At 31.6% G+C, this 14,433-nt stretch overlaps 1 protein-coding gene across 5 annotated transcripts in view; it reads right to left on the bottom strand.

The window, feature by feature from the left end:
* Positions 1-2,946: 2,946 nt before the first annotated feature.
* The window catches only part of LOC117113504 (neuronal acetylcholine receptor subunit alpha-7-like), a 12,425-nt gene continuing 938 nt past the window's right edge, over positions 2,947-14,433 (bottom strand). Inside the window, exons 1-6 of one of the 5 annotated variants that reach the window (XM_033256853.1) lie at positions 11,472-11,665; positions 10,280-10,431; positions 8,636-8,680; positions 6,339-6,445; positions 5,478-6,019; positions 2,947-5,091 (exon numbers count right to left, since the gene is read on the bottom strand). In XM_033256853.1, the coding sequence (XP_033112744.1) occupies positions 4,781-5,091; positions 5,478-6,019; positions 6,339-6,445; positions 8,636-8,680; positions 10,280-10,431; positions 11,472-11,523 (1,209 nt within the window). In that variant the 5' untranslated portion in view covers positions 11,524-11,665 and the 3' untranslated portion in view covers positions 2,947-4,780. Of the gene's footprint in view, positions 5,092-5,477; positions 6,020-6,338; positions 6,446-8,159; positions 8,205-8,635; positions 8,681-10,279; positions 10,432-11,471; positions 11,666-14,433 lie in introns of those variants that run through there. The other 4 variants (XM_033256855.1, XM_033256856.1, XM_033256857.1 and 1 more) reach the window with 4 other exon arrangements.

Here is a 14,433-nt window from a genome sequence, read left to right as displayed (position 1 = left end):
AAAAGGGTGGGGAGGGGGGGCGCCTGATTGATTCTTAGTAGCAGGCCTGGAACTATTCCATTATTAATAATTAATTAAAAAAAAGAAAAGTTAATATTGCGAGTTGCAACCATGATCAGCAGTGGTTGAACTTATGCCAGGCCAATACTGACTGGATAGCTCATTGACAATTCACTAACAAAAGTGAAGTCAGACTCTGTGTGGCCTATGCATCCGCGTGATACCACCAATAACATCAACCCAACATGTTCCATTTCAACGATTACGTAATCGCAATCACGTCATTGTTTGGATAGCATCAATGAAGTCGATATCAAAATTGCGTTAACTTTCGTTAAATTGCATTAAATCGATAATTAAAAAAAGCGCCATTAAAATTGTAATTTTAACGGCGTTATTATAAAGTTTCAAAAAAGCGCCGTTAAAATGGAGTAAAAAGGCGCCGTTAAAATTGAGTTTTAACTGCGTTAAAATAAGTTTTAACGCCGTTAAAATAGAGCAAAAAAGCACCGTTAAAATAGAGTAATAAAACGGCGTTAAAATAACATTTTAACGCCGTTAAAATAAGCTTTAACGCCGTTAAAATAGGTTTTAACGCCGTTAAAACAAAATTAACACGTTCTCATTATGGCCCCGATGGCTAACCATAAACGTAAGGCAGTCAAGCAGGAGTGAACCGTTTAGAGCCGCGTCGTCGTGCAAATCGAACGCTTCCTATTAAAAAACGAGTGCATACATGCACCAGTTAAAAACCACTGAGCATAAGAATAATCATTAATAGTCAATTATTTATTTTTGTCCAAGGCCTTCATGTTTGAAGCAATAATAGCAATAATTAATTGCTTTTTTACGATAATTATTCTCATACTCTGATAATACGGTATAAGTCCAGTGATAACAGCGTCAGCATAGCGAATAAGTTTACAAGAATCATTATTGAGACACTAGAAGTCATTTGTATATACTGTATTGAAAAAAGAACAGGGCTTAGCACACAGCCTTGTGGTACACCGGTATTTGTTATAATTAAGTCTGAAAACACATCACCAATCCTAACATTGCTGCCTATTAACTAAACATTCTCCTATCCAACGAGATATATGGGGACTGATGCTAAGGGGGGATAGTTTTTAAAGTAATAAATGAGGTTGAATAGTATTGAAGGCAGAGGACAAGTCAAAGAACATTGATCTTGAATATGAACTCATCTTTTCTAGTGAGAGTAAATGGAATGAAGAAAAGTAAGAATATCAGTTACCCCAACCTTACTCTTGTATGCAAATTGATAAGCGTCTAATGAATCGCTACATTCACATAATAGCTTTTGTTTGACTGTGGTTTCCAAGCATTTCATTGGCAAGGCAGTTAATTATATTGGTCTATAATAATAATAATAATAATTATTATTATTATTATTATTATTATTATTATTAGTATTATTATTATTGTTATTATTATTATTACTATTATTATTATTATTACTATTATTATTATTATTATTATTATTACTATTATTATTATTATTAATTATTATTATTTTAATGGGGACAAGAGAAAATTATATTCAAATTTAAGTATGATGGTGTCATGTCCGGTCATCTATAGGTGCCATAGTCATACATTTTCTTACCGCAACCCCAGCTATGGTGGATTTGAGTGGTCTAGGCCCTCCATTTGTGAAATTTCCTTTCCTCGGCCCCCATTTTCCTCGGCCCCCATCTGCTTTGAATTCCAAGATCCGCCACTGAGCTCTGATTGCTATATTTTAACTGGTGTAAAAGATGTATTATATAATCCGCTGAAATTTAAGTGTATCGTAACTGACTTAACATTACTTTGGACAAGTGGATTAGAAAGTATATTTGTCTAATAATGTATCGTAACCCTGTCAAAATTTGAATGTTCTTTTCCGGTTACCTAAGATTTACGTAGGCGTATGTGTATGTACATACAAATACACCACTGTAAAAGTAAGAATAATATCGCTTGCTAATTGTGGTAAACATAAATAAGCATTACCTGATATAAACGATCCTGTCAGTATTAAAAACGTCGAATACAGACGCAACATAGTGGATAATAGTAAAGGTCAACAAGTATTATTCATAGAAATTTAGTACTGTATTCTGTGACGCTTGGCAAAATCTGATCGTGATGACATGTACTATTTAAGTTCATAAGCCAACAAGTTTTATTCGAATTTTCGGGTTTCATCACAGATAAATAGACATTGATTTCTTCTTGGAACGGGGTGGCAGACAAGTAACACATCCAGACATCTTCACCTAGCAAGCATTCTCGAAAATGAACAATTGATCTTCTACTAATATCATGTTTTATTTCAACGAAAATATAATGTTGATAACTTATTTTATTAAGTAAATTAATTTCAATATCAATATAATATTAATCAATAATAATAGTAATAAACACCGTATAGATAAATACTATAGGAAATGTTGTACAAATATAAGAAATCCTAATTAATTCTTATAATATAACTAAAATCCTAATATATAATTATATATAGGTCTATATGTATGATTTTATAAGATATATATATATATATATATATATATATATATAAATCATTAAAGAAAGGTAAATACAGTGTTCAAATAAAGGACGATAGTACATCGTGTAGCTTAGCTCTCAACGAATGTATTCCTCTAAATAAATGAATAAAGTAATTGTGTAATAAGATGTCTCTGGCGGGACTCGAACTTGCAACATCTCGCTGTTAAGGCGAGCGTCATAACCATTAGACCACGGAGGCTTCAAGGTTGAACAGATTCAAATACCACCAGATACACTCCATTACACAATAGGCACGGCTAGAAAAAAATAATAATTGCATATAAATCAAGAAAGCCGTTAACACTGTTAAATTATATATAAATCTTCAAAGAAAAGTAAATACAGTGTTCGAATAAAGGACATAATAATACATTGTGTAGCATAGCTCTCAACGATTTTAGTCCTCTAAATAAATAAACAAATAAATTCAATATTTTTGTAAAGAATATAAAAAAAATATAACTTTCTTTTTTTTTGATTTATTAAGTTATATTGCATAGCCTCATTAAATGGAAATGTATCCCGAAGTGTTATATGTATACAATTTAATACACAGTAAGTGTTAGTAAATTAAGTTTCTGAAGACCCTGTTGATTTGAAATTTTTGCCCGATTTCTATAAAATAATGTTAAATGCAGTGGTGATTAATACTGTCAGTTTAGATCCACTGACATACAATTTATTAGGTTAAAACAAAACAAATATGGGAACATAAATACATAACCTCAGGTGGTGAATCAATTCGTTTCAAATCTTCGTTAGATTCTGGATGCAAAGCAAATTGTGTTATAGTGCATAACAGATTAATAACAGCTGAGGAGCTAAAAGTCTCTAGTATAGGCCTAATTATTATACACGCTTTGTTAATGAACTTGCTACTATTAGCGTTCATCAATGAAAATATCGATTGCAAAAAAACTTTTTTTTTAAAGATAATATATTCTAAGCAGCACTTGGTAAAACTAGCTTAATTTAATTTTAAGATATTACACTTTATTTTAGCCTGTAAGAAAGGATTAAAAAATGTGAATCTACTAACTAACAATTTATGTAACAAATGTCATTTAGAAATGGAAAATGAAAGCAAATTCTAGTTAAGTGCATAACAATACAACCTGCGTGGTATAAATTCAATGCAGTGATTACTGAGTGCATTTCTACTGAAAGAATATTTAGGCATGGTTTGAATTGATTGTACATAGTTACTGGAACTCAAAACAGGCCTGTTAATAAACTTTTTCCTCATACCTTTTGTATTTAAAAAATCATATTTCTTACTTAAATCCGCAAAGAAAAGTGAAAATCGAAAATCCAAAAATATCTAGAATTTATTTAAGTTAGAACTTAGGGACTTAATTACAAATCATAAATGTAATTTAAATAAAGATGAAAAGAAATCGGGCAACGTAAAAGAAAAACTCTTTGTTTTTATATAATGAGTAGAAATTGAATTTTTATTAATAAATACATGTAAATGTATATACTATAATTATAATTAATAAAGTGAACTAAATTTGATGTATATAAGTTTCTGAAATTTAAATCTAATACACTTTCGATGCAAGCTCGTATATACTGATTTATTAAATGTTTTTATTTGAATTTATTGTTTTATATTTTAGTTTGTAAATAATTCAATTTTAAAAGGCTATATCTGTTGTCAAGAAGAGAACGAAAATCTAATCTAAATCATTTCTAATTTTGTCCCACTATTTAAACTGAAATGTTTGTATCTTACAATATGAATATGGTTTATAAGTGCTTAATTTAAAGTTATTTATTATTATACTGTTGTGTAATTATTGTGAAATGGATATTTGAAGAAATGTTATGAATTTAAAATATATATGGGCGTGGCTCCAAAAAAGGAGAGAAATCAAAGTTATATTACCTACTATTAGAACAATCAGTTCCTACATTTTTATCAGAATAGAGCTAATAAATATGTGTAAATGGCCTCATAAATCGACTATAAAAGGATGATAAATTTATAATTATATTTGTTTTACATAATTTGGACATACATGTTGTTTTTTCTAGTGTAAAAGTCATTTTCATAACATTTGAAAGTCACTTTCAACTTATAAATTCAATAATTATAAAGTAGTTGTTGGATTGTGTGATTCTAGCAAAGGACTCTTTTTCACTAAACGCTTTTCAAATCTTTTCCATTCTACAGGAGAGTAAGACGAAGAATTTCTGTTTAGATTACAACTAATAACCACAACATTAATATAATTAACGAAACAAGACATAAAATTCCAGAGCAAAACTCAAAAATTTCGCAATAGTTGGTTTTGGCAGCTACTTCTGTGTATTCTTGGTGCTCTTGAGTGTGTTCCGAATGACGTTTGCTCCTGGTTTCTTTTAACGGGACTTCTTTTTTAGTGCGACAGCAGTTCATTATATACACACATGCCTTGTAAGCATTCCCTTGCATATATATGTTATAAACGATTATTTCCACAATCAATGACATGATTCCAATGCCGATCACAGATGTGAAAAATTTTCCTGAAAAAAAATATAATTTTTTTTTCCACAATAAACCATGCAGTTCAAGTTTGATATTAATATGAAACAAACTCAAAAGGAAAAAGTGATTACAAGATATTGTGATTCAACATTTGAACTTTATGAGTTCATCATCAGTAATAAATTATGTATACGATTGGATTCACTTACATACAGTTAAAAGGTACCAGTTAAATAGAGAATAACCAATCAAATTGCAAAGGTTTAACCAATTACATTACAGGTATGCTCTGATCAAAGTGGTTAAATGAACAAAACTTTCTAATGTGGTGTGTTACATACTGTCTCTTATACACATCTAGATGTGTATAAGAGACAGATATATATATATATATATAAATTTTTCCTATCGTATACCTACTTACCAATAACTGAGGATTCGTTGCCAACGGGCGGCAATGACATTGCAATGATTTCTTGAAAAACAATTAATCCCAGCACAGCTGTGATTCCGTACGATAGCTTCTCACCACTCTCGAACGGAATGAAGAACATCAAGCATATGAGAACCGAACAGAAGGAGTATGGAATCAAAATAAACAAAAAGTAAAACCTGTAACGTCGCCTAATGTAAATGGTAAATACAGCGTATACAAACGGGTGAATATTCTCCTTGTATTCGTTTACTTTGCGCCTTTTCTCTATGCTTAAAAGTCTCCAAACTCCGTAATCTTCGAATAGGTAACCTTGGTCAGAAGTAAGTATATGTGGATTAATGTCTAGATGAAAGATATCGTAGATCCATGAAGAAAATCGCAAGGTACACGTCTGGTTATCGAATGGGAATAACGCTATGCTAATATGACAGGAACTGCGAAATATAGTATATGTCGAGTAGTTCACTCTACCATCTGAACATACCTCAACTGGTGTATTCGGTTGGAACTGGTTATATTCTTCGTCAACGCTAACAGGTAAAGTAGAAACACAAAATTAATTAATATTAGTGGATTATAGTGAAATTTAAATGGTATCTAAACAGTACTCGAATATGAAAAGAAGTGTTGTAATTATTATTATATCTAGAAGTTGGTTTCTCATGCATGTCTCTATTGAATTTGCTCACACAATTAGGGGAACTACATGGCGTAAAAAGTATAAATTAAAAAGTGAAGTAGACAAAATCTGGATGATGATAATTTCGATATTTATATATACTGCATGTCGAGACATTTATATTAGGTTTATAATGGATAAATCAAGTCAAAAAATATACAAGCACTCACTTATTTTCCAGAGTTAGATCGGGTATCCAAATTTCATTTACAGGAATATACACACAATTAACACCATATTCAGATGCGTTCCAGGTAATACGCTCGTCTTGCCATTTCTTTCATACAGGTTATTGAAAAATAATAAATTAATGCGTCATCTTCAATAAACAATGGAAGAAATAATAAATCAAATAAAACTTAATTTATTTATATCACAATATTATAAAAATAGAAACGTAGCAGAGAGTATTCGAGTATTATTTGCGAAAACGTAAATATAACTAGCTATCTAAACATTTTAACTACTAATTACATTTAAAGTGAACAAATCAATATAAAATACAAAAGCACAAGCACCTAAGCGAATGTAAAATACACAAAAAGTATGCAGACAATAAAATACGAAAACTATACATGTGTAAACGACTGAACTAACAACAAAGGTACACAAATATTCAATAACATTATTACACTGACATGTTCAGAGTATCTGAAGTTTTTTTTTTTTCGTTAATGATTTTATTTCAGCAGCTATCTAATAACAAACCGGTTTTCATGTTGAAACGAGGTGGCAATCTTGATAATCTCCCGCCACCGGCAATAAAGCAGTAACTCCAAGCAAAAAGGTTATATAAAAAACTTAAACAAAGAAAATAAAATAATAAACAAATAAAGTCTTAAGCAAGGTGAGAGGAACTATTGAAAAAGGTTTGTTTTAGATGGGCTTTGAACCGCCTAAGCGAATCACAAGACCTGAGAAAATTAGACAGGTCTTCCGAAGGTTGGCAAGCAATTGAAGGAAATGAATTGTCACCAATACGTTTATGGTACATTTGTCAAACAAGTTGGAGTTGGAAGATCTCGTTAAGTGCACAAGCACACGTAAAGTAATTGGAAATATACAAAGGGCCAGAAGCCAGAGCGTGAATAAGTTGAATTCTTTCTTGAACAGGCAACCAATGAAGTTCGAGAATAATAGGAAAAGTATTAGTGCGTGTCTTACAAGAAAACATGAGTCTAGCAGCAGAAGTTTGAATTTTCTGCAGAGTGTATAAATCTCTTTTTCAGTACAAAGAGCTGAGACAACACCTTTGTCTTTCCTCAATTCATAATATTGCGTGATTACTGAAAATCACAATAGGAAAACTTTTCAAATTTACAGCAACAGTGTATGCTAGTATGTTCCTGCTCAGTTAATATTCCAAACAGTAACCAACGAGATTTTAACAATGAAATTTTTTTTCAAAAATACACAGCGATGTGTAGGGCTAGCATCAAGCAAGCAATCATTGTTCCGCCTTAATTATATTGCTATCATATTTGGGGAAAAAAGATAAACGACATTCCCTTTGAACTTACCTTAGAGTGTAATGAAAATAATTGAATCGCCTGTACACGGCAAACGTATATGCACTCACTGGATTGACTGCTTTAATTTCATTTGTAGCATCAATTAACATTGATATAATAGATCAATTAGCATACTCCAAAGTTCATACAATAAATTTAGTTTGAACTTTTGTGAACTATGCATAGGATATCGTTTATTCGAATTTGGCTGTTAGCACTCAAATTACGAAAATAAAGGGCCGAGATTGCCGCCCAAGAAAAAAGACGAGGTTTCATAATTGCGTATCAAAGTTTCAATGAGCTCGAGCATATTATACTATTACCAAAATATGGAAATGGTTGGGAAAAAATTCATTCAAAGTACAGTACTGTGAACTTTAAAAACGAGGACACGAACATTATACACGTCACCACGTAAAGTAAACACGTGTGTTGCATAGTATTAATATTTAGATAATGAAGTATACCAGCAAATCTCACCATATTGGTCCAGCTTGCGATTTTCAGTTCCTGGTTAACATCATTCTGAAATTAATAACATGAGTTCAAACATTTTGCCCTTATTTTTTAGTATACTTCGCTTACGCAGATACTCTATGCTGTCGTATTGGAATTCTTCGTTCAAATGGAATGTGCTAAGGCTCATTTCCGGTCATTTTATTTGATATGCATGCCAAGTACAGTGTTTATTTTCGAGTCATTTTAGTGTCAAGACCACCTTTATTTTCCATCACCATAATGAACATAACAGCCGTTGTAAACATACTTTTCATCATAATATACCATATCAAATATAGCTTAATAACCTTAATAATAGCATTGTTGATAATGTTATGGTACAGTACTGTGAACTTTAAAAACGAGGACACGAACATTATACACGTCACCACGTAAGGTAAACACGTGTGTTGCATAGTATTAATATTTAGATAATGAAGTATACCAGCAAATCTCACCATATTGGTCCAGCTTGCGATTTTCAGTTCCTGGTTAACATCATTCTGAAATTAATAACATGAGTTCAAACATTTTGCCCTTATTTTTTAGTATACTTAGCTTACGCAGATACTCTATGCTGTCGTATTGGAATTCTTCGTTCAAATGGAATGTGCTAAGGCTCATTTCCGGTCATTTTATTTGATATGCATGCCAAGTACAGTGTCTATTTTTGAGTCATTTTAGTGTCAAGACCACCTTTATTTACCATCACTATAATGTACATAACAGCCGTTGTAAACATACTTTTCATCATAATATACCATATCAAATATTACTTAATAACCTTAATAATAGCATTGTTAATAATGTTATGTACATTTTTTTTTTATTCAACAATACACATTTTTTTTTTTTAGATTTTGACATCATATTTTATGAATATTTATACCAGTTTTTGTATTAAAAAACTCTGAAACTAGTAAAACCTTTGTCAAGGAAAATGGTCTGGGGTTCTAATATTCAATTGTCAAATATACCTTTTAGTATATTCCCCCTATTAATCAAATTTTTCCATATCGTTATTTACAAGTGCAAATTACGTTACTTTGTATATTTTTTTAAACCCCATTTTTAAATTAATGAATATATGGCATTTTTTCTGCATTTTCCTTCTGTAGATTTGTAAACGACAAAAAATTGAAAGTGTATTTATTGTCTTATTTCTTATTCCAAACAGATAAAGTTCAATATCTTGAATAATGATAGTTTAATACGAGTTTTAATCCAAGATAAAATTCTTTCCAGAACCTCGAAATAATACCATATTTAACAAAAATATATATAATATTTCTTTTTCATTATGACACAATGTACAGAGTTTACTATCAACCCTTCCAGTATTAAACAAAAAGGAGTTTTTCCCAGGATCCTATTATAATTCAGTATAGTAACCATCTTAATTTAGTATCTTTGGTTGAGTCAAATGTCGTTAAAGAGACATTTTTTCCAAATAGAATTTTTTAATGTTTTGCCAAGGTCTACTTCCCATTTTTATTCGTAGGTTTCCTTATTAAGTGAAATTGGCACAAAAACATCATATATTCTCCTAGAAGCTTTTTTGACTTTTATAATAATTTCAAAATTTGCCGGGGAGACTGGATATTCTTGTTTGTAACTGAACGATCTAGGTTTGGTAGATTCCTTTAATGCTTCTATTAGACCATAATACTTAATCAAATTAGTATCAATGTTGTGCTTATTTCTGAGTTCTTCAATATGTAGGGAATGTCCATCAATGAGGTTATTTACAAGTTGAACACCGCCCTTAACCCAGTGCTTATAATTTACTACTTTCCAACACAAAACTTTTCGTTTAGACAAATAGTCTGGTCTAAGTTGATTATAGTCACTTTTGGTTGATTAAGGCTTTTAAACGTGCACCATACTAACATGACATCACACCAAAACAAATTTGGGGTATTTTCTTTGTTTATACTATGCACGGAAGTAATCGAACCGCCCTCCAGTTCTTTTTTATTATTATTTTTTTTTAATTGCACACCATTCTCTCCGTTGAAAATATTATTTCTGTCTCTTATACACATCTAGATGTGTATAAGAGACAGGAATTGTATTAGACGTATTGATTTTACAAAACTTACCAGCTCTATAATTCGAATTAACATAAATTCTAGCGTTACATTGGTTACTGTATTCGGGTCGAGTACGGGTCGACTTGTTGACAGTCCAAGGTTTTGTATAATGGCTTCTGCTATGATACTTTCATTGTTTTTTATAACGGTAACACTGTCTACTATGAAAGAAACAGTATATGTCAGAGTCACGCCAGTTTTGCCAGCTATAATTTTGTTACACATAATAGGTCTACCAGTATTTTTCGGTGAAAGGACGAGGCGTCTCTAGGACGAGGCGAAGGTAAGGTTGGGGAGCTCGATGATTGAGTGAGGGGGAGCTAGCCTGCAAAATAATGTAATATGAGGGGATTTTTTTATCTACCTGAGCATTATGTGTTTTTGTTTCGAATATTTTTGATGGGAGGGGAGGAGACTTGAGGGCCCAAAACTCATCTAAGTGTATTTTCAGGAGCGCCAGAAATATACTACCAACGCATCAGTGTCGCTTCTTCTGTGCTCTAGTTTTCTGCATTTAAAATCATATAGGCCTGCAACTCAAATAATTAATAATACTAAGTACAAATTCAAATTCATATAGTGATTGGATGAAACAATTTACAGTACAAGAAAAAAGCTTTCAAAATACAGGACATATAAAAGAAGAAAAAAAAACACAAAAAAAACAAGACAAACAACAACATTTAGGGGAAAAATCATTAAAAATTTACATTACGAAATCTTAATAACATGATTTAAATAGGAATAAAATAAGATCAATATTCAACATCAAATAATATAAAATCTAAATTGCACTTTACTAAATTACTAATTTAAAATGAAAATCAATAAGGGGTCAATAAGAGAACATCAAAAATGTACATCAAGAGAAAAAAAAATCATAGAACAACCAAAATTATTGCAAAATGCCCATTTATAAAAACTTACATAAAAATTATTTAATAATTATAATCTCAATAAAGCATCAATTAATAAAAGAAAATAATCGAATTATAATTAGCCATAAACACCAAAAGTTTTGCAAAAAGCCCATTTATTTAAAAAAATTACATCAAAAAACTGATATCATAAATAAATATAATATAATATAATATATAAATAAATGAAATAAATAAATAAAATTGTAAAAAAATAAAACATAAATATAATAAATATAATAATATAAATATAATATATAATATAAATAAATATAATATATTACCTGTTACCAGGGGCACTGTTAGCAGTAAAAACGTCCAGTACAGATTATGCATGGCGGATACATGTAGTGTTAACAAGGCAAAGTGTGCTTCAGTTCATTTGTAGATCGAAAAAACATCTACAGTAGAATGGCGTTTCACTTTGTTTATGCTTTCGGTGAGTCTGTTAATTTTTGATTTGCAATAAAAGCTCCAGAGGAAACCCGGTGTTAGGTAGGAAACCAACATAGCGAAGTAAAATTTAATAATAATAATAATAATAATAATAATAATAATAATAATAACAATAATAGTAAAAATTAATAATACTATATGATAATAATTACTGTATGATATATGGAGGATATATAGACTCAAATAAATCTTATAAAAAAAGTGGATATCAGTGTGATCGAAATGACCAGAATGTAACAATTATCAAATTTGTATAATTATATATACAAAATGTAGCATGTGAAGAGATAGCCTCTGAATAGATTTGCGGTAATGCCTTATACATAAACAGTAGTACTTCTGCTTAGGGACATCCCTATTAGGGGGAGACCCCTATTAAGGAGGCAATTTTCCGTGAAACTAAGGGTGCGTTCGGGCGAAAACGGAAAACCTTTACTAGTTTCTTACCGGTAAACGTATCCGCGGGTGGTCTACCCGTTTGGGCACAACTACAACACAACACCGCTTTCGAAAAACCATTAACCTCGGATGTACAACCTAGGGTCAATATGTAAATGCCAGTTTCTATCCCATAATCCCCTTTTATACCTCCTCGCTCGGCCCTCTAGCCTCTCTCTCTCTCTCTCTCAAAAAAAAAAAAAGCGCGATCCATTTTCCGATTCTCCCGAACGTAATTTATAATACAGTAATTAATAATAATACTTGACATATTTTCGACTGCCATTTCAAAATGGTGAATTTTTACCAACTAAACGGCAGTTGTCACAACGTTGCTAGGTATCCAGGCGCGATTGTTCTTACAAGAACAACCACAACAAGACGGCCTGGAAATGGCAGCCCTGATGATTAGATTGTTTATAAAAACAGACAATTACTACCATTGTCAAACAAATAAGCAGTGGCCCATGATGATGATCGGTATACAAGCGAACGCGAGTAATTAACAATCTGGATTCTAGGCTAGCCCTCCGTTGAAAATATTATTTTATCGAGCTTTTCAGTTTTGTTTTTGGAAAATAACTGTAAAAAGAATCGGGAGAATTAAAATGTAAACAAACTTTAGCTCTGGCGCGTGCCGAAACAATTAAAGAGCAATCAAAAAAGGATTAAATAGGATTAAATGCTCCCTGCTGCTAACGCATGCGCAGATAGGCCAGTTTTAATCCTCCAGAACACTGCAATTTGCAGCGTTGGGTTATCGGCGAATATCAGCAGGCGGTCCGCGATTAACACCCGTTCGGGCGAAAACTAGAAATTGCTGTTACCGCTTTTACTCCGTGTTCAACACCAAAAAAAAACTCGCCCGAACGCATCCTAAGTGAAATACCGTACATCATTTTGCACTACAGCCAAACCATTTTAAAGAGACACCCATACTAAAGGGACGGGGACACTTTCTAAATTAAATCTTGTCAGTTTTGACCATTAACAATATTTCTTGTTTAGTGTCTTTTCATATTGGAATCTAGGATTCTAATCTATACCGTACATCCTGGCCCCTGATTTCTAAGCAGTTACTATACATGCTATTCTATTTTGTGTAGGCCTATACAATAGAAAGCTCAATATTAAAAAAAAAATAATAAAACAGAATAATTATTTGATCATTAACATCGCACTTGAAATATGAAACAACATAGGGAAGATATGCAATCTTTGTTGTTTTAATTACATTTCTGTTGATTACATGTCCTAAATGAATTGTTTTTGCAATGCTAATTATTTTTATTCAATTGTAATCATTCTTAGGCTAATTAAAATGAAATTAAAAATGATATAGGGCTTATGTCATCATTGTACGACGACATGCCAAAAACCCCTAAATAGGGACAATTTCACGTTGTTGGTTAGTGTCCCATGAATTCAGGGGACACCCCTCCCCCATAATTAAGGAGACTTTATTTTGGTCTCGAGAGTGTCCCAATAACGGAAAATATTATGCTTAAATATATGTGAAAAAATGCACATTATTTAAGCATTCAAATAATTCACCTAAATGTAAAGATGCTTGTAACGAGGGTTGTCTCAAAAAATATGTTCTGCTAATATTGTTTATCAACGAAAAATCAAAGAACCATTGCGTATACGATGGGAGCAGCCGCCCCTTAACAGAAAATTGTAACGTGTAAATTTGACTCTTTAAATCTGACTCATCTTTATTCATTCATTTCGTCTCCGGTATGGTTTAATTCCTCCAACTTGAATGCTCCGCATTACCTGATGGCAAAATGTTTTGACTTTATTTGATAGCGGTGCTACAAAGAGAATTATATCTCAATCCTATGTCCAATCTTCAAAGTATTTGTCACAGCTTACCCGAATTGCGGCTAGCAGATTGTTTGCCCTTTCTGAATAACATGACTCTTGGAACTGAATTAAAATTTTTCTCAAATACCGCAACTAACTAACAAGAAAACCATGAGAAGTAAAACAAAACAACAGGCATCCACATTACAGGAAGAGAATTGAAACGAAAAAAAATAATCGGATTTGTGACAAGCTGACAAACGAACACCATGTTCGGATTCGAGACAAGCTGACAGGTGACAAAGATTTTAGGATTTGGAGACAAGCCGACATTAATTGGACTTCCCTCCCTGATGACGGACATGAAAACGCTCAAAAAAAATTTTTGAACATTAGACCAACTTTACTTTGAACATTATATTTTTGTTTTGATTACATTTTTATTTTTGAATGAACTTGCATGAATGTTGTGAAGATTACATACATATAATTGGGTAAGTTGAATACATTGTTGCATTCCATCATTGTGAGAAAGAGTTTGTT

The sequence above is a fragment of the Anneissia japonica genome, unplaced genomic scaffold (assembly GCF_011630105.1).
Source record: "Anneissia japonica isolate Jap-2015-1 unplaced genomic scaffold, ASM1163010v1 scaffold493_len2256704_cov171, whole genome shotgun sequence".
NCBI classification, from domain to species: domain Eukaryota; kingdom Metazoa; phylum Echinodermata; class Crinoidea; order Comatulida; family Comatulidae; genus Anneissia; species Anneissia japonica.
This window is presented reverse-complemented; position numbering and strand designations above follow the sequence as displayed.